At 37.5% G+C, this 21,130-nt stretch overlaps 1 protein-coding gene across 10 annotated transcripts in view; it reads left to right on the top strand.

Moving 5' to 3' along the window:
* ATP2B1 (ATPase plasma membrane Ca2+ transporting 1) overlaps positions 1–21,130 on the top strand; it is a 130,358-nt gene that overhangs the window by 55,140 nt on the left and 54,088 nt on the right. For all 10 annotated transcript variants that reach the window (XM_033415485.2, XM_049694855.1, XM_033415484.2 and 7 more), the window contains exons 2-3: positions 2,413–2,837; positions 15,154–15,351. In XM_033415485.2, coding sequence (XP_033271376.1) covers positions 2,630–2,837; positions 15,154–15,351 — 406 coding nt within the window. In that variant the 5' untranslated portion in view covers positions 2,413–2,629. The remainder of the gene's footprint in view (positions 1–2,412; positions 2,838–15,153; positions 15,352–21,130) is intronic.

Here is a 21,130-nt window from a genome sequence, read left to right as displayed (position 1 = left end):
ATGTATGTCTAGTTGTTCTCCGAAAATCTGTCAAGCAGCTCATTTCACCTCAGTGGTAATGGGTGGGGTAGGAGGTCAGAAATTGTTGAGGAAAATTCCTCTTTGTGGAAACCAGAGGAATGATGACATACATGCTTCCAACACATAGACTAATGAATCTTAATTATTTTATCTCTTCAGTAAATAATAATAATTTATTTTAGGGTTGGTGTGGTGTACAGATACCAAGAAATTTGGGGTATGAAAACTCAGAGAGTATCAAATAACCACCCTCTTCAGTTTCTGAAGTTGGGTTATTATAATAATTGATGTGTGAGTAGGAACCCACTTTGCCTAGGAGATGAGTAAAATTAGTATTAATTGGGCAAGCAGAAGGATTTGTGAAGTGGGAGGAAGCAGGCAGTGAAAGAAGATGTCTTACAGAGTTCATAACTATCACATCCTTGTAAATTTAAGCCAAGGCAAGCAAACTTTCCATCCACTAGCCATCCTCAACCAGCTGGGATAAATTCAGTTTTTAGCCCATTCTCCTGTCCAGTGGTTCTCACATTGTACTCTCTGAACTAATAACATCAGTATCACCTGAGAATTTGTTAGGAAAGCAAATTCTGGAGCCCACCCTTATCCTACTGAAACCCTGGAAGTGGGGCCCAGCGATCTGTATTTTCACAAGTCCTCTAGGCAATTTTGATGGATATTTAACCACATACCATGATTTGCAAACATCCCCATAACAGTTTCATAGCTGGATATTAATTGTACTTGCAAGTAATCTTTTCTAGTTCCTCATCATTAAGCATTTATTAAATATGGGATACTTTGGGGAGGGAGAGAGGTTGAATAGGTACAATAGAGCTTAGGCTTGAATGCCAAACAGATATGAACAATAAGACTGTGTTTTCATCCTATAGGTTTAGATATAGGGGCATGATAACTGTTTAAAAGACTAACTGTAGCAGCAAAATGTAGAAGGGATTGTTGTAGGAGATAAGAGAATGAGAGAGAAGCTCTAGGGGGTAGTGATTATAATTTGTGTAGGGGGACTCAAAGATCTGGAAGAAAAGGAGATCTGTAGAAGAGGCTTTTCAAAGGAAGAGTTAATTGAACTCAGTTCACTGAAAGCTGGGGTGGACAGAATCAAAGATGATTTAAGATCTCAAGCCCAGATGATTAAGATAATGGTAGTTGGGAAGGGAACTTTCTAATTAGGGAATAAGATGAATCCATTGTTGGGCATGTTAACTTTGAGGTCATACTTTAAAGGACATATATTGAGAAGGAAGAGTTGAGAGCTCATTTTTAGATGGTTTAGAGTAAGAGGAGAACTTGAAAGTACATTTGTCCCTTGGTATTGGCAGGAGATTGGTTCTAGAACAACCCCCACCCCCCACCCCCAGCCCCTACAGGATACCAAAATCTGCAGATGCTCACGTCCCTTACTGTCGGCCCTCTATCTGTGGGTTCCGCGTTTGCAGATTCAACCAAGAATTGTGAAGAAAATTAAAATAATGCATTCATTCATTCTTGAAATGCTTATTGAATGTCTGGCACAGTTTTGGGTTCTCAGGATATAGAAATGGACCAACCCATGCCCTGTACGCAGAACTAGTATTGTAGGTGGAGGGAGACAACAAATAAATAAATAAATGAACAAGATAATTTCAGATAATACTGAGGGCCAGCAAAGAAAATAAAATAGAGTAACAGTAAAGAGTGACTAAGGGGTAGAGAATTTCTTTAGATAGAGAGTCAACGAAGACCTGAAGTGGTGACATGTGACAGAAATCAGTTGAAAAATGTGAAACATGTGAAAGATAGTTTTAGGAAGCCAAAAGTTTCTGGCATCACAGAGTGGCCAAGGAGAGTTGCAGGAAAACATATGAGAAGTTCATTGTGCTTTTTGCCCTTTCGGGACTCTCCCATATGAAAGGTTTGGAGAGACAGGGTAGTGTATTTGAAGGAACATGAGCTTAGAGGCATCCCAACTCATTCATATCAGGCATCTGTGGGCTGTGTAGAAAGCCCTCAGTTTCTCTGAGGCTTATTCTTCGTAGAGTAAGGAGCAATAACACTTCATGGGATTAAATTGTGATGATTAAATGAGAGAATGAATTTAAAGCAACTAACGTAGTGCTCAATGATAACTATTAATAATCCCTAACAGTCATGTGAAATACAGTTTCATTTAATAATGGTGAAAGCTAATGTCTCTTGATATACAATTTTATTTAGAAATTATACTTTGACCTTTCATCATGCGAAATATTTTAAGGGCATGAAACTACAGTAAAAAGTATTTTTGCAATTAAATGATATACTTTGATTAGCTACCTGATGACACTTAGAAAGTATGCTTATATGCACAATATTCTCATATGGATTTTACTAATTTTAAATGTTTTCTTCTTACAGATGTGTACGTCTCATGACTGATAGGAAGAACTAGTCATGGGCCAAAGGTCAAGATACTTCTCTGGGAAATGCTGCTGATGCTCCTTTACAAAGTCATACAATGAGTGTTTGGTTTAAGAAAGATTTTCATATTTAAAAGATTTTCATCTTGGATATATATCAAGTGAAAATTAGAGTCTTTTGGGAAACATTTTCCTCCTGTTAAATTATACTTGTAATGGGCGACATGGCAAATAACTCGGTTGCATATGGTGGCGTAAAAAACTCTTTGAAGGAAGCTAATCATGATGGAGACTTTGGAATTACACTCGCAGAGCTGCGGGCTCTCATGGAGCTCAGGTCTACAGATGCATTACGAAAAATACAGGAAAGCTATGGAGATGTCTATGGAATTTGCGCCAGGTTAAAAACATCTCCCAATGAAGGTGAGTTTCATTACATTCATTTTTAGTACTTTGGCAAGTTCTGTAATTGGCTCATGAATAAGCATGCTTAGATCGTCTTGGCTGTTGTTTGATTATGCCATATTTTTCGTGGCATTAAAGATTGGTGTAAAGTAACTTTAGATCAAAAACAGTGTTGCAAATTAATTTATATATTTTAAGTTGGTGGGAGGAAGTATTTTGTACTGTTGCACATATTGCTGCTTGTTTACGATAGCATGATTGTCTTTCCACTTGAGCTGGAATCAGACTTGGTAGTTCCCAGGGGATTCAGTGGAACTAAACCCTGCTCACTATCCTTCATTTTGCCAAGCGGCTTAAAATAGCTTTCACTGCCAGTAGCTGACCAAGTTTGTTTTTTTTCTTAACCTAAACTTTAACAATTAGTTCAGAAGGTACCAGAGCAAATGGAGTAGATTAGATGGCAATTTTTAATTTAGCAGACATTTCCTTTGATTAAAAAGTTTTCAGTCTTCGAATTATATTCAGTTTCCCTGTGTTCAAAGAAATCTTTGGTTTCATAATTCTTGATCTGTAGTAAATTTCTTTTTGAAAAACAGAAATGTTCATTATACCTTCATTGCGTTATGGTCTTTGAAATAGTTTGAAGGGATAATCTTTTATTTTATACATTGATCATGTTGAATATAAAAGTAAGGTTAGGAAGTTTCCAAAAGGGATTTCCAAATTGCAAAGGAAGGGGGAAGGATACATGAGGATGAATGTTTGGTGATTACAATTTATTTTAGTAAGGAAGGGAAATTATTAATGCTAAAGTTTAAAAGATATTAGTATATATTCCAAAGCCAATTCTAGAAAAATTGTGCTTCAGTGTTTTTCTTAACATTTTTCCTGAAACATCTTATGCCATGCCACTACTTGTGATAAATTTTAAGGTAATAGCAAAAAGTTATTTCCAAAGTTGTTAAAGAATTTTAAATCACACTAAAAGATTCTTTAAAACCTTTATGTAATTCTATGTGAATTGCTCATTGTTTTAATGGTAGGTAGTTACTTTAATTTTTCTGAGGTAGCATGGTCTTGAGGAAGCTAATGTCCGTATTCACATATATCCTAAAAGGGCTTCCTCAGATCAGTTGGAGTATATTCTTTTTTCTGTAAAGTCTTCCAGATTGTCTGGATCTTTTCCTCAAGTCAGAACCACTAGAAACATGGACTTCTCAGTTATACATTAAATATGCTGCACCATTTTAAGAGCTGGACCCCTGCTGCTTAAATTCAGTGAATCAGGAACAGACCCGTGGAACTTTTAATAGATGTAATTTGACAGACTTTGGAGTTTGTTCAGTATGCAAATCTACTTTAAAATGTTAGCTAACTTCATATAACTTTAGAGATTTGTACATTAAGTTGCTATTCTCAATTGGTAGATTCATTAATTCAACCATATGTACATACTACATTTAATCTAAAACCTAATTTTGGATGTTTCATGATCACCAAATTGATAGGATATGTTAACATTAAAAACCCTCAATATTTATAACAACATCGTTTGTTCATAAAAACGATATTGGGGCTTCCCTGGCGGTGCAGTGGTTAAGAACCCGCCTGCCCATGCAGGGGACACGGGTTTGAGCCCTGGTCCGGGAAGATCCCACATGCCAGGGAGCAACCAAGCCCGTGCGCCACAACTACTGAGCCCGCGTGCCTAGAGCCGGTGCTCCACAATAAGAGAAGCCACCGCAATGAGAAGTCCACACGCCGCAACAAAGAGTAGCCCCCGCTCACCACAGCTAGAGAAAGCCTGTGCTCAGCAACAAAGACCCAACGCAGCAAAAATAAATAAATAATTAATTAATTTTAAAAAAACCCGATATTAAACTTCACTTTGAAATCTGCACATATTTGCACTTCCCTCAACCATGTCTTTGTGTTTCCCTGCTGTTAGTTATGAGAAGACAAAACTTCTGATTAACTAAAAACCCTTCCATTTCATTTTTAATGGACATTATTTGTTCATTTTTAATGGACATTATTTCTCTTTAGTTTGCACTGCAGTTTCTTTTGTGTTGTTATTTTGGGCAGTTCTCCTTATATTGATTTTGGTTTAATTAGTGAAGTTTATTAAATTAACGGAAACTTTGTACCTAGTACAGTAGTTTTTAAAATTTAGGGAGGGGATGGTTATGTACCTCTTTTAAGACATGGTGGAAGTTGTGGATAATCTCTAGAAATATTCACTTAACACTCAAAATTTTGCGTGTATTGTTGCTGCTTTGTGCTATTAAACAAGTGTATGCCATTTTCCCTGTCTTTTATTCTTAGAAAATTCTTGCTCATCTTCTTCCTAGTATTGTGAATTTAATTTTTGTCAAAATTTGTACAAACTTTTGTCTTCACTGTTTATATATATATAGTTTGTCATTTTGAAATATTCTTTTAAAGAATGTGAAAAAGCCATTGTAAGCATTATATTTGTGTTTACAGTCATCATAAGAATAAATAAAAACAACAGCAGCTTTCACAGAAATGTTATTTCCAAAGGAATAGTTCTAGTTTAATTTAGAAGTGATTCACTCAGAAGCTAATGAATATTTTGTCACTGATCAACTAGGCAAATGGTAACAAATGACTCATCCCTGGGAATAATCAGCTCGGAGTTTTTATGCCCAAGTAAAATGATTTAGACAATAAGTAGCCTTTTTTTAAGTATAATCTGTTTATAGTCAGGGAAAGTGAGATAACAATGGTTCTTTAAAGTACAGGAATTTTGGTTAAGTAAAACTGAAGTTTATCTGTCCCTTTGGTTCTTTCATTCATTCATTCATTGACACACAGTCTTTCGTCAGATCTATGTTAATGATAGTCATATGTTTTATATACCCCCTAAAAAAAGAATGTGTTGGCAGTTTTAACTGTAAGATAATCGTAAGTGTATAATTAAAATACATCCCAATTTCAGAGATGTTTGTTAATAAAATGTAACAATGTGTGTGTTTTAGAATTGCTGAGATATTGTGTTTATTGGGTATCTCCTATCTTGTTGGCACTTACCTAGGCTCTGGGCATACATCCTGAATAAAACATAACTGCCTGCCTTATTTTTACATGGGGAAGACAAGTTCACAAGACAAATGAGATGTGTAGTGTGTTAGTGATATATGCCTAAGAGAAAAATGAGTAGAGAAGGAAAATCAGAAATATTTGGGATGTAGATATTAGATTGCTCTAAAGTCTGGAGGAACAATTAAAAGATGTTTCTTAAGAACAACAATAATAAGTAACGCTTAGATAACGGTTTTTGTGCCAAGTTGGTAGTTAGTACTTATAAATTTATATCAACTTACTTTATCCTCACAACAACCTTATCCTGTTTTATAGCCAAAGAACCCACAGCACAAAAAGGTTAAGCAACTTAGCTGAAGTCTCACAGCTCATAAGTCCAGAGGAGGGATTCAAACCTAGACAGAGGACATGCTTTTAACTACTGTAGTGTACTTCGTGTTATAAAAGTTCATCTCATTCAGCTTACAAAAGAGTTGAGAGATTGAGAAAGAAGTACCTGTATTCTCTCGTCACAATAGTATTTTTTTTTTTTTTTTTGCGGTACGCGGGCCTCTCACTCTTGTGGCCTCTCCCGTTGCGGAGCACAGGCTCCAGACGCGCAGGCTCAGCGGCCATGGCTCACGAGCCCAGCCGCTCCGTGGCATGTGGGATCCTCCCGGACCGGGGCACGAACCCGTGTCCCCTGCATTGGCAGGCGGACTCTCAACCACTGCGCCACCAGGGAAGCCCAACAATAGTTTTTTTGATGGCAGGAATTACATGATGAAAAAAAAAAAATGGGGATTTAAGATTCTGTTCGTTAGTTGGTCTTTAAAATATGCCCTCCTCAGGAAGTTGTGTTTAAAATATGCCCTCCTCAGGAAGTTGTGTTAGTTGGTCTTTAAAATATGCCCTCCTCAGGAAATTTGGCCTGCTAATTTATTGCTTGTTTTCTAGCAGAGCAGTGCTTTAACTTGATTTTAAGCATACTGTTCGTGTACTGATCAATAGGAAGTGTTTTGAGCCAGATGTAATTTTCATATTAAAAACTTCCTAGTGGTTCTGATTAATTATCTTTACTCTTAAAAGAATTAGAACTGTAAATGTCAAGGTTAACTGGAATGAGATTTATTGCTTCATATTTTTGGTTTTACGTGTTAGCAAGCACCTATCTTATAGTCCTCAGTATCCAAGAATGTACTTTCATGGCAAAATAATCTTCTAATATCCTAACTGGATGAAACTGCCATTACAGTTTTGTTCTTCTGTATCATTATTGTTTCCCTACATTAACCTTCTTATTCCTGTTCTAAACCATATTTCTTGATCTTTTTATTGTTACCCTAGCTTTTGGTATCTTTCCCATTTTAATGTGTTCCTATGTTATCTATATTATATTTTATATTGGATGGTAGAATAGACTCTCTAATAAGATTTACAGAATGCAAATCTCAGCCCTTGGTATCATTTATTATTCATAGTACTGTATCAAGCAAAGGATAAAAATGAATTCATAAAAATTAAAGATAGGTACTGAATGGTACTCTGTAAGAGGCATGACTTTATGGATTTGTAAAGGGCAGGAAAGCAAATGAGACACGAAGCTTTTTAAGTGGTAGTTGCTAAAATTAGGTAGACGAGAACAAAAAAACAAAGGAAATAAGGAAACAGTGGTAGAGAGGAGCAAAAGTAGTGTGTGGTAGGAAGCAGGGTAGAGTCAGCAGCAATTGTCCCAGGCTGACTAATGTTTCCATAATGTTTCAGATGGCAGTTTATATTTGCATTTGCTAGTAGTAAGGTTGTTGGTGATGGTGTGCTTTGACCATGTCTTCATGATGTAATACAATAAAATTGACATTCACACATGGAAATATATTTTAACTCTGGAAAGAAATCAGCCTTTTGCCCAGGATAAATCATTACTGACTTACAGGCTACTACAAGAACACTGTGATTCCCTGATGTATGTGTTTGGTCATACAGGTTGGTTTTAGGCATTCGACAAGGATTTGCATGGCCATGGTGTGCCAGCCACGTATGTTTTAATACTTGTATACAGTTATGAATGAGGGTTTTCTATTGATGATCCTGTGTGACCTTGTCCTAGAAATTTATTCCTGCTATAATAGAGAATTATATACCCCAATAAAAATTTTTTAAAAATAGAGAATTATACATTTAATTTAAATCCTGCTCAGATTACCAGTTTTCATTGCTTATGAATTTTTTGAAGATAATTGTAACACTACTTCTTCTCAAACCTTGTAGCATATATATTATTTTTTAAAGTTGTACTTGATAGAGCCTGAAGTAACATCGCTTTGTTAGTTTTTTCAAGTTCAGTTTTCTGAGTACAATAGACATATTTCCTTCCCAAAGCATTCTCTTCTGCTTTCATAACACTATACTCTCAAGGTTTGCTTTCTTCCTATCTGGCCCGTTTCATCCGCCTCCTGTGCTTTCCTTTCAGTGTTGGCAGGCCTTGTGTTTCTGTTCACGGTGCACTCTGCATTCTCCCTGGGTGATGCTCTCCACTTCTAAGACTTCACATCTGACTCCGACATCTGTGGCTCCAGTCCAGGCTTTTCTCCCAGGCTTTGGGCCTTTTGAAAGCTCAGTTGCTTTTAGACATCTTCATTTTCTCAGCCTCTCCAAACTTTCCCTTCTGAAAGCATATTTCTTCTTTCCCACTTTGCAGTGAAACTGTCATCCACCTTGCTAGATAGACTTGACTTTGATAGGGTCTTTCACCTGTTCTCACTGACTGGGTCGACAAGATGTGGAAATTCTAACTCCTGTCTCTTAACTCAAGGGTGTCTGCTTCTCTACCTCCCCACCACCCTGCTTGAGGCTGCTGCCTTTCTCTTGCATAATTCAGGTAACAACATACTAACTGGTGTCTTTTCCTGTCTCCCTTCACGCTGCCTGTCACTTTCCTGCTGAAAGTTGGCAGTGGTTTTTCACTGCCCTTAGAAGGAAGTTCAGACTTCTCACTTAGGTTAACAAATTTCTTTGGGGTCTGGCTCCTGTTTACCTCATCTCATCTCTTTTCCAACTCTCCTCCTCAGTATTTGAGGCATAGCAAAAATTTCAGTTTTCTTAAACACTATTGTGCCAAGCTCACTCTTGTTTCTGGTCCTGTTACATGCTGATCTTTTCACCTAAAACACTCTACCTCACCCTTCCTGTGACTATCTCTCTTAATCATTCCTGAGGTCTCAAGTTTGGTATCTTAGAACTCCCTTGTCCACCCCAACCCCGTAAATTTGGATTCCAGTTCCCTTTGCTGGCTTCCATTAACAGCCTCACCACCGCCGTAATGTGTAACACACGGGCTTGTGATTAACTGATTACTTGTCAAGTCTGCCCCACCAAACTGTGAGTTCCTTGAAGGCAAGTGCCAGAGAAAGGCATCCTGTCTGACTCATTTCCCTTTGTATGTTTATGCCCATCACAGTATCTGGCCCATGGTTGGCATTCAGGAACTAAGCCTAAGTTTGAATTTAGACAGTGATTCATTTAAATTTGAGGGCAGTCTCCTTTTCTTTTGAAATTGAAAATATGATGAGGGTATTAGTCTTTTTTTCAAGATGAATGAACACAAATTTTCACGTATTTTCTTGATCTGTGTGTTTTCCTGAGGCCCTCACTTAAAGAATGCAGGCTGGCTGCTGCCACCACTACCACTACTGCACACACACACACGCACACACACACACACACAAATACTGACATAATTTCAAGTGCAGGATTTGATAAGATTAGGATGTGCTGTGTAATAGCCATGATTTTCAGTTAAATCCACCTGCTTTCTATATTCCATTACTCTCCCTCTTCATTTTCTAAAATTGAGACATGTTTTTATTAGCCCCAGCAGTTGGAATGCTACATTTTTTTTGGTAAAACATCAAGCTATTGATAGAATTTGCATTTTATTCCATAATCTATCCCTTTCACATATAAAGACAGTATTCTTGAGCCATTATCTATTCATAGAATGGTAGATCCAGACCCCAAAAGCATATATTCTGAACTGGTTTTCTTTTTTCTCTTTGTCAAGCTAACTGGGCCATAATGAGATCAATGCCCTTGGCCTTATTGCTGCTACACTACAATCAGCGGAGCCAACAGGACTAGGCAGAAGACTCTCAGTATATTTATTCATAAGTTATTCTAAATGATTTGATATCATATCTCCTCTCTTTTTAAAACTAGCACCATGTAGTCTCATTACCAGTTCCAACTGCTTACCTTTCTCTTCCCCACAAACTTTGCTTTCTCCCCCCTCACAGTCGAGCCTCTTCCTACACCTATAATAGGCTAACACCCACACCCTGGATTCCATTTACTCTGGCTTCTTCAAAGGCTTTGCTCTAGATTAACCAGCCTGTCTCTCCTGTATCACCAGTGTGGTCTTCTCTAGTTGGTCATTTCCATTGCTAAATAACTTGCCTTAATATCTGTCACTCATCTTTAAAAAGCAAAACGGGTTTTATTCACCCGTTTTAATTCACCTAAAGTAAAATGCTTTATTTTACTTTCACTGCTTTGTTTCTCTCCATTGCATCACACCCCTAGAAGTTGTTTCTGTACTCACTGTTTCCACTTAACTAATTCCCATTATCTATCTGATTCTTTTTAATCAGACTTTCTTCCATACCTCCACTGGAAGATTCCTTATCAAGGCCACTCCTTATCAACTGGCCATCTAGTGAAAGCCAGTTATCCATTCTCTGTCTTCATTTTACTCCACTTTTGAAACATCATTTGATATAATCAGCCACATCATCTTTTTTAAAACTCCCTTTCTGTAGTACTGCATGAATCTATTTGTAAGTACGTGTGTGTATCCCCTTTTCTTCTCAGTTTCCTTTGGTGTTTTAAGAACCCTAGCTGATCTTCAAATCAAATGTTGGAGTGCTCCAAGGCTCTCGCCTCAGCCCTGCTTTCTTCTTGTCAACTTACTTTAGCTTTCTAGAAGCTCTCATTAGGCCCATGGCTCCAGAATCATCTGTATATTGAGGACTCTCTGGCTCGGATCTCTCTGTGAGTTCTGAATGTGGATAACCGGCTGTCTACTAGACATTTCCGCTTTTTAATGGGCATCTCATGTTTAAATCGATAAAGCAAAACCATTAACTCCTGCCTCCCTTTTTCCACCCAAGTCTGCAGTTCCCAAAGCCTGCCCTATCTTGGTAAATGTCTCTATCATCTATCCACTTGAGTGCATGGACAAAAAAGAATCTAGGTATCATTCTTTATCCTTCTTTTTTTCTTTTATCCACATCTAGTCCTTCAGCAAGTTCTATCTGATCTCCTTACAAGATACCTGGCAGATTCAGTGACTCTGCCTCCATTTCTTTCTTTTTTTTTTTTTAAATTTATTTATTTATTTATTTATTTGGCTACTTTGGGTCTTTGTTGCTGTGCGCAGGCTTTCTCTATTTGCGGCGAGTGGGGGCTACTCTTTTTTTTTGCGGCCTCTCCTGTTGCTGAGCACAGGCTCCAGACGCGCGGGCTTAGCAGCCATGGCTCACGGGCCTAGCCGCTCCGCGGCATGTGGGATCTTCCCGGACCGGGGCACGAACCCGTGTCCCCTGCATCGGCAGGCGGACTCTCAACCACTGCGCCACCAGGGAAGCCCCGGGGGCTACTCTTCGTTGCGGTGCGCGAGCTTCTCATTGCGGTGGCTTCTCTTGTTGTGGAGCACAGGCTCTAGGCTCATGGGCTTCAGTAGTTGTGGCACGCAGGCTCTAGAGCGCAGGCTCAGCAGCTGTGGCGCACGGGCTTAGTTGCTCTTCAGCACGTTGGGATCTTCCTGGACCAGGGCTCAAACCCATGTCCCCTGCATTGGCAGGAGAATTCTTAACCACTGTGCCACCAGGGAAGTCCTCTGCCTCCATTTCTGAACCCAGATGCAAACTACCACCGTCTCTTACTTTGTACTGCAGCGGCCTCCCAGCTGGTCTTTTCCTCCACTCTCCAAGTCTTCAATTTCTCCTTCAAACAATTTAAATGAAATTAGTTATCACTACCCTGCTATAAAGCCTTCTAGTGGTTTCCAATGCACTTAGAATAAATGCCAGTCTTCTCTTCATACTATTTTAATTGTCTCTTTATTTGTCTTCCTCCAGTATAATATAAGCTTGCTGAATGTAAGACTTGTTTTGTTCACACTGGCTTTTTAGCAAGTAGAACAGTACCTGGAAGTAGCAGATATTCAGTATCAGGAGTCGGGGGAGGGGGGACAGACTGCTGCAGAACTCTGAACTTCATTATATTTAGATTATGTGAGTTTATTATTTTACATGAATAGAAATCAGCTGTCCCTAAAATGGAGTTAAAACCTCTAGTGTTTAGTTTGTAACTTGTCTTTCTTCCTACTTACCTTAACTAACTGTTGCCCTGTAGTTTATGGTTTATAAACTTTGTACCTTCTCCTTTGGTCCTCCCAAACTATCTGAGTTATACCAATAAATATTAATGCCCGCCCAACCCCAAAGAGTGACTTGCACAAGATTTCAGTAGGTGAATTGGAGCCTAGGTTTTCTAATTCCTAAACCAGACAGCTTCAGTGGTGCAGTGACCTAGGTGTGTGCTTGTATATGTGGTGGTAGCATAGGAAGAATTACGATAACCTTTGCATCAGCTGCTTTTCTTTCCTTATTCCCTCCAAGATACGTTTTTAAGCGATCTTTAGCTTCATGGCTGTTCTTTTCAGCATTAACAAAATATTGGCCCCTGTTATAACCTGTATAAGTTAAGATTTAGTCAAATATTTTTATAGTTGCAGTGGTGATATTTAAAACTGAGGTGTTTGTTATATGTAGTTAATGGTAGACTCTATTAAGGGTGAGTTAAACTGATGGAACCAGTATCTTCAAACATATTTCTTAGAAAGAATTGGACACTGACACAGGGATAACAATCTTTTATTTTTGCTGTAAGGGCATTAAAATATAAGACAGAACAAACCTACCCACTGTCTAATATCATCCTTTCATAAAAGAAAGGGTATTTTATTTGAAAAGCAGTAAGCACATAATTTCAGAACATCTCAAAGTATAGTTCTTTAAAACAAATACATTCTGTTTCGTGGAAAACCTCACTACATCGATTCCCTTATCCCCCGATTAAACCACAGACTGTTGTTAACTGTTTGCAGCTAGGATTGATGAGGGCATTGCTCTTGCCTGAAGAAACAGTGTGTGGATTCTAAGTTATAATTTGCAAGTTTCCTCTCTCTTATTGTGTTTCCTGCTAGTCACAGTCAGTGCAGTCCTTCACTGCCTTTCTATCCATTGACTCTGACTCAAAGCCTAGAGCTCTGTGGAAGCTTTCAGTTGATGACTTTTGTCATCAGAAATCTAAGATGCTTTTTGAACTGCCTAGTGTGGACCTGACTGTGCTACAGTTGCTTGTGAAAACATTCTCTGGAAGCTTTTTGGTGTCTTTAACAAGTAAATAAGTAATTAATAAATAAAAAACCAAAGTAAATAATTACTTTAAGATCTGTATATTCATCTCTCATTGTTTGTTCTAATAATGAACTTCCTTTGTTTTCTCTCTCCTACTCTTTGCCCGCCTCTGCATCCAGAGTAATAGCTAAAACACTTAAAGCCGAGAGCCTTACAGTGATCTGCTGTTTTCCTGTCTTTTTCCTGTGCTGTTCTCTTAGAATGAATTCTTGCCAGAAAATAGAGTTGAGGTTAAATTGATTATAAATTTAAATTTATAATGATAAATTAAAAGTCATGTCATCCTGGTATCTCTGTCCTCTTCTTCAGTGTTCTTTTCCTTTTTAAAAAATATTTATTTATTTATTTTTGGCTGCGTTGGGTCTTTGCTGCTCCACGCGGGCTTTTCTCTAGTTGTGGCAAGTGGGGGCTGCTCTTTGTTGCGGTGCGCGGGCTTCTCACTGCGATGGCTTCTCTTGCTGCAGAGCAGGGCTCTAGGCACGCAGGCTTCAGTAGTTGTGGCACGTGGGCTCAGTAGCTGTGGCACGCGGGCTCAGTAGTTGTGGCTCGTGGGCTCTAGAGTGCAGGCTCAGTAGTTGTGGCACACAGGCTTAGTTGCTCTGTGGCATGTGGGATCTTACCAGACCACGGCTCGAATGTGTGTCCCCTGCATTGGCAGGCGGATTCTTAACCACTGCGCCACCAGGGAAGTCCCTTCTTCAGTGTTCTTAAACTAAGGGAAAATGTCATTTGTCACTGCTGCCTGTGTTTTCATACTCCACAATACACAATAATGTAAATATGTGCATACTTTGCATTAGCTAGTTGGGATATATCTAGGCTCGACAGGATCAGCAGGATTAAATTAGAGAAAGACTTGCTTGGTAGGGTGAAGGAAAGGCAAATATGATCATCCAGCTCTCTCTTAACCTTTTGCTTCACGGCTTTCTAATTCCATGCTCCAGGCAATAAATAGTATGTCCTACAAGGTACCTTTTCCTTTACAGTGATGGTCAGTCAATAGTACTACCTGTTTCTTTAACTGGAAATAAATCCTAAAAAGTAAACTTGAAGGAAAGGTCATCCTAAGTCTCCTGTTTTTTTGTGACTTGCAAATCTTTTATCAATTGAAGTATAATAGACCTGGGTTTTTTTGTTTGTTTGTTTTTGTTTTTGTTTTTTTGGACCGTGCCACACCTTACAGGATCTTAGTTCCCCAACCAGAGATTGAACCTGGGCCCTAGGCAGTGAAAGTCCTAACCACTGGACCGCCAGGGAATTCCCTATAACAGACCTTTTAGAATAGAAGTTTTAGAGCTTATAGTGGATGAACTTTTCATTGTTCTTCAGCAAATAAGAATGAAAATAAAAGACTTTCACTTATTAAGTTAACCAAGATGCAATAAGTAAATCAAATAAATATCTTTATATACTTCCCCACTTTTGGAGGAAAATATCATAAGTAAAGGTCAGGGAAATGTTTAATTCCAATATAAAACCATCCAACTCATATATCATTTCTGGTCTCTAGCAGTCTATAAGGTGGTGTAAGACAGTATGATCAAAACCCAGCAGTTTGGAAAAGTGGAAATTCTTAGTTCAACCTTACGTCATCTACTTAAAATGTTCTCTTAAAGCATTGCACATGTTTTTTGGTGATTTAAATTATGTACACTTAGTCTAACTCATGAGAATAAACCATTTTGATAGGGTCTTAGGAATTGTGTCTAAATGTAACGAATCTAAAGTGTAGAGAACGTATGTGTTTTGAATAAAATATTTTCATTTGTAAGTAGTAAAACTGTTCACTTAAATTTATTTCTTTTTATTAGGTTTAAGTGGAAACCCTGCAGATATAGAGAGAAGAGAAGCTGTATTTGGAAAGAATTTTATACCTCCTAAAAAGCCAAAAACCTTTCTTCAATTAGTATGGGAAGCATTACAAGATGTCACTTTAATTATATTAGAAATTGCAGCCATAGTATCATTGGGCCTTTCTTTTTATCAACCTCCAGAAGGGGATAATGCACGTAAGTAAATTGGGCGGGGGAGGGAAGACTCTTATGTGTGATGCTAAGTTCAGTGCATTTGCTTACTTAATACATAATAACAGTAGCAGGCCAGCTTTTATTAACTGCTTTGTACTGGATATCATTCTAATAGTGCTTTTAATAGTTCTTTAAATATATTACCTCAGGTAATTTTCCCAGTAACCTTATAAGATAGACAGTGTCACCTCCATTTTACAAGTGAGACACAGAGGTTAAGTAACCTACCCAAGTATGCATACGCTGTGTCTGGCAAAGCACTAAGCCATATATATGATGTATTATGTGTCATCATGATTTTTAAGTTCTTTAGAACACTATTGTGAAGTAATTAGTTTTTAATTTGGTTTTTTTTTTTTTAATCTTTTGGAAAATCATTATGAAAGCAAAAATTTATTCTTTTCCCTAATCCATTACTTTTCAGGTTCTTAAAATGTTATGTATATTTTGTTATACACATGATTTGGATAATTTCCTTGCCATCTTAGAAATGTTTATGCTACAAAGTATTCTGACCAGTGGAAAAATATAGAATGGTAACTCTGCTTTAACTGCACATGATTTTGTGTTTCTCTCATCTTTCTATGTCCTTCATTTCTCTCTTTTTTTCCTTTATTTTTTTTTCTTTTGCTGCATTGGGTCTTCGTTGCTATGTGCAGGCTTTCTCTAGTTGCATCGAGCAGGGGCTACTCTTTGTTGTGGTGCGCAGGCTTCTCATTGCGGTGGCCTCTCTTGTGGAGCATGGGCTCTAGGGTGCGCAGACTTCAGTAGTTGTGGCATGTGGGCTCTAGAGCTCAGGCTCAGTAGTTGTGGCGCACCAGCTTAGTTGCTCCGTGGCATATGGGATCTTCCTGGACCAGGGATTGAACCCATGTCCCCTGCATTGGCAGGCAGATTCTTAACCACTGTGCCACCAGGGAAGTACTCCTTCATTTCTCTTTTAAATTTCTTCTTCTTTTCCCTTAAAACTAATTATTTAAAATGGATATTTCCAACATTACATTCTATAACTGCCTGGAGATCTAGCTTGGGTTTTGGTCACTATATTTAAGAAGCTATAGAGTGAACCATTAGTATTTTATATATCAGAAGAGTGATTCACCAAAGTATTTTTGTTTGTGAAAGCTTCATTCTTCTGCCTTTCAAGTTATTAAGAGTTTAATAAATATTTGCTAACTCTAAAAGTTGGCTTAGGTAATCATTTAAAGTAATTCTTTCAAAGGTATGCCTAGAACTCATGTGAGAGGGAACTTTTGGCGGGGGCGGGCGGGAGGAGGTAGTGGGTCACAGCATAAACGAGTGGATCTGAGGCTGAAGTCTGTGGAGATCAGGATTCTCAGAGGGCACTGTTGACATTTTTCCACCGGAACATTCATTGTCACCTTGGCAACCAAGAGTATCTCCAGTGGTAGCCAGGTATCCTATGGTGGTGGTGGGGGGGGGCAAAATTGCCTGCAGTTGAGAATCACTGATGTATATAAGAAAGGATTTAGGCAATATTCTTATCAGTATTGAGCCAAATTATTTTTTAAATTTTTATTTATTAAATAAGCGGTACGTGTTTTGCTGTTGAAAAACTAGGGGGGGAAATGACAATTCAAAGGAAAACATATTTACTGAAAATCCCACATTTTAGAGATTATCATTTTGATATATATCCTCTGAGATTTCTTAAATGTTTTTGTGTATGTGTCTGTGGTGCTCATGTATATGTATGTGTGCACAAGTGGGTAGGTGTGAGGATGTGTAAGTGTGTATGTCTTTTCATCTGGAAAGGGAGGTGATATCATGTTTAGCAACATGCAGTTAAATTCTATACTGCTTGGTTTATCCAACTGTCATAGAATACTGGGAATTAGTGCTCTAGACTTGAGTGCGTTAGCAGATGATTAAAAACTTTTTACTTTTAACATTTTTTCCCCAAAACTGTAAGAAAACTGAAGAAAAATATTTTCAGTGGGAGTAGGTTTTTTTTAACTAACGGGATCTGGGCAAATCTTGGAATTCAGACTGCTTCATTTGTAGGATACAGTGACAGGCCCTTTTTTATATTTGCGTAAGGAGATAACTGGTATTAGACCCAACTGAGAAGATAATCTAGAGTTGTTGGTATCTTAAGGCCCATTAAAGAGACTCAAAATCTACCAGAAGGTGTTAATAAACCATATAAAGGTATTTTTGCTCCATGGTAAAAGTTTAGTGTTTGCACTTTTTAAAAAAACACTTATTAGTATATTTCATGTATCTTTTCATCATGTTACATTTAACACTAAGAAGTGGATACTTGCTTAAAAGGAAATCCATTAATTGTAAATCTATAGTCATAGAAATCCAAATTATCAAAATTTCTTACTAGTACTATTTAGTGTGAAAATAAGCACTATAACCCACATAAATCTATAGTCACTGTATACAACTAGTGGTTCTCAAACTCTTTGGTCTCAGAACCCTTTTACACTCTCTAAGTATTGAGAACTCCAAAGAGGTTTTGATTATGTGAGTTATGTCTCTAGGTATTTACTGTATTCTAAATTAAAACTGAGAAATTTAAAAATATTTATCAGTGCATTTAAAAATAATAAATATTATAATATATAATTATAATTACTATAATTATTAATGAAGTTTGAAATGAAATAATGAATAGTAGTGGTGTTTGTAATGTCATTGTATCTCATTGAGGTCTGGGTTAATTGAAGATAACTGGATTCTCATCTGCTTCTGCATTCATTTTGTCGTATTTAGCACATGTAATGTAGTCTTTGGAAAGTTTCACTATACATTCATGAAATATGAGGCAAAATAGCATCTTAGTGTTATTCTAAAAACAGTTTTGACCTCGAGGATCCCCCTGGAGTTCTTAAACGACACTTTGAGAACCGCTCTTTTATGCTATTAATATATATACACTTGATATACCACCCAAGAATCACGTAGGGGATCTTAGAATGGCATATTTGCCCTGTGGTGTAGAGAGCATAGGCTGAATTCAGATGGTGTGTACCTCTCAGGTGAATATATTTACAAGGGAGGGCCTTTAGTAAAAATCGATTTTTATTGTTGTATTTACACTTGGACTTTACTGAAAACATTATTAAAATACTTTTTTCTTTCTCCCATGTATAACTGGTAAACTACAGTCCTTTCCTAACTTTGATTTTGAGATTACTTTTTTTTTCCCTGCAGCTCCCTTAAAAATTTGTAATGGTCATCAGTAGGAAAAAGATTCAGTTTCTAGAAATACTTTAATACTGTCTATTTCAAGATCATTCTAAGTTTATCTGTGTAATATAAAGTAGAACTACATATGAAATGAAATGTCACTAACGTGTTTCACACTCTCTTTTGAAATATTCAGTAGTTTAGTTATGCATGTGAGATTTAAAGCTGAAAATTAAATAATTGTCTCACAATTCCTTTCCCTTAACCTCTGTTGCATTGTCTTTAAACTTTTTTGGTTATTTACCCTATAAAGAAAAGATATGAGCATATGTCTCCAAATGATGCATTTATGAATTATATATATTTAAAGTTATTTATACTGTGAACATTTTAAAACATATACATAAATAGAAATGAAAGATTAAAAAGGTGAACGTTTAAATTTTTGATTTTTAGTAGCCTTAAAACGTCATTATTGGGCTTCCCTGGTGGCGCAGTGGTTGAGAATCTGCCTGCTAATGCAGGGGACACGGGTTCGAGCCCTGGTCTGGGAAGATCCCACATGCTGCGGAGAACTAAGCCCGTGAGCCACGACTACTGAGCCTGCGCGTCTGGAGCCTGTGCCCCGCAACAAGAGAGGCTGCGCACCGCGATGAAGAGTGGCCCCCGCTTGCCGCAACTAGAGAAAGCCCTTGCACAGAAACGAAGACCCAACACAGCCAAAAATAAATAAATAAATAAATAAAATGAAATAAAAGCATCATTATTAATAGCATGATTAAATATACATTATTATAGTTTATAATCTTGATTTAGCCTGATTTGGGTCTAAGTTTGTTTTCTTTCAGAACTTGGTTTTAATATCTGTCATAGCTGGAAAAAACTCAACATTAGGTAAATCCAAGTGGAAGATTTTAGTGTACTCACTAAATCATGATACTTATTTTCACTTCCATCCACCAGTTATGTAAAAGTTTTTCTTCAAATACGACTGGTAAATTTCATCTTCTGATATGAGTCTGTCATTCACTATTAAAAAGTATTGCTTTTTTTTTTTCAATCTGCAGTAAGGGAATCCCCTGCCATCACTTGATTTAAATTTAATATATTTTTAATTGTTTTTTAATTGTATTTTATTTTATTTTTTGGCCATATGGTGCAAGCATGCGGGATCTTAGTTCCCTGACCAGGGATCAGACCCACACCCCCTACAGTGAAAGTGCAGAGTCTTAACCACTGAACCACCAGGGAAGTCCCAAGTATTGCATTTTTATGTTTTTAACCAGTAAGACCACTGTAGACCTTTATTTGGAAGATAATATTTTAGCACTGCCTCAAGGTTGGTGAAAGTGGTCAATATAGTATTTCAACCTTCATCTGTTCTTGAGTTCAGACTTGCTTTCTGTAATTCAGAGAGCAAATCTCTGATATTCTGGGCAGGGGGAAAGGTAAGGGGAAGCTGTCTTTACAGCTTCTACTATTTAAAATAATGTAAACCATAGATTCACTTAATTGGTTATTGTATGCAATGATACATAGTTATTTCTTCAGCTTGAAAATAAATAAAATAGAAGTTTTAGTATTTGGATGGCGGGGCCAGCACTCTCAGTAGATCATCTAGCCATCTCCTTTGGAGAATATGGTTTATACCCACTGGTGGCTGAATCCTGCTGATCTTCACACGGATATTTTTTGTGATTGTTCACATCATGCCCATTTGGTGGGGATGGTGATTGTTTCATTTCACGCAAATTGATTTTTCTCCAGCTTCTGACTTCTCTCCCTTTATCTGTCCCACATACCTCTCCCTGATTCATCTTTATTCAGCACCCTTGCACCTCAAGTCCTCTCTTCAGTTCATGCTCACTCTTCTGGAATATGCTTTAATCATTTCTAGTGTCATTGGTTTACTCATTATTTTCTTGTGAATAATCCATTTCGTGTTCTGCATTTCCTAAGAGAACCATTGACTTTCAGAGATTTTAGCTCAACGCTCAGTAACAAAGAACTTTACATAGGAACAAAGAACATACTCCTTCATGTGAATTTAAAAATAACCAAAGTAAGCTTTCAAAAAACAGTTCACCTTTACTACATGTATATATCCTTTCTATATTGTTCTCTTTCATTTTTCAAAATTCTGGTCATGAGCCCCTGAATTGATTTTATTTTCATTTATTTTAAAAATAACTTTATTGGAGTATAATTGCTTTACAGTGGTGTGTTAGTTTCTGCTTTATAACGAATTGAATAAGCTATACATATACTTTATCCCCATATCTCCTCCCTCTTGCATCTCCCTCCCACCGCCCTAAGTGGTCACAAAGCACCAAGCTGACCTCCCTGTGCTATGTGGCTGCTTCCCACTAGCTATCTGTTTTACATTTGGTAGTGTATATATGTCCATGCCACTCTCTCACTTCGTCCCAGATTACCCTTCCCCTTCCCCGTGTCCTCAAGTCCATTCTCTACGTCTGCGTCTTTATTCCTGTCCTGCACCTAGGTTCATCAGAACCATTTTTTTAGATTCCATATATATGTCTTAGCATACGGTACTTGTTTTTCTCTTTCTGGTTTACTTTACTCTGTATGACAGACT

This window comes from Orcinus orca, chromosome 11 (assembly GCF_937001465.1).
Source record: "Orcinus orca chromosome 11, mOrcOrc1.1, whole genome shotgun sequence".
Lineage (NCBI taxonomy): Eukaryota > Metazoa > Chordata > Mammalia > Artiodactyla > Delphinidae > Orcinus > Orcinus orca.
This window is presented reverse-complemented; position numbering and strand designations above follow the sequence as displayed.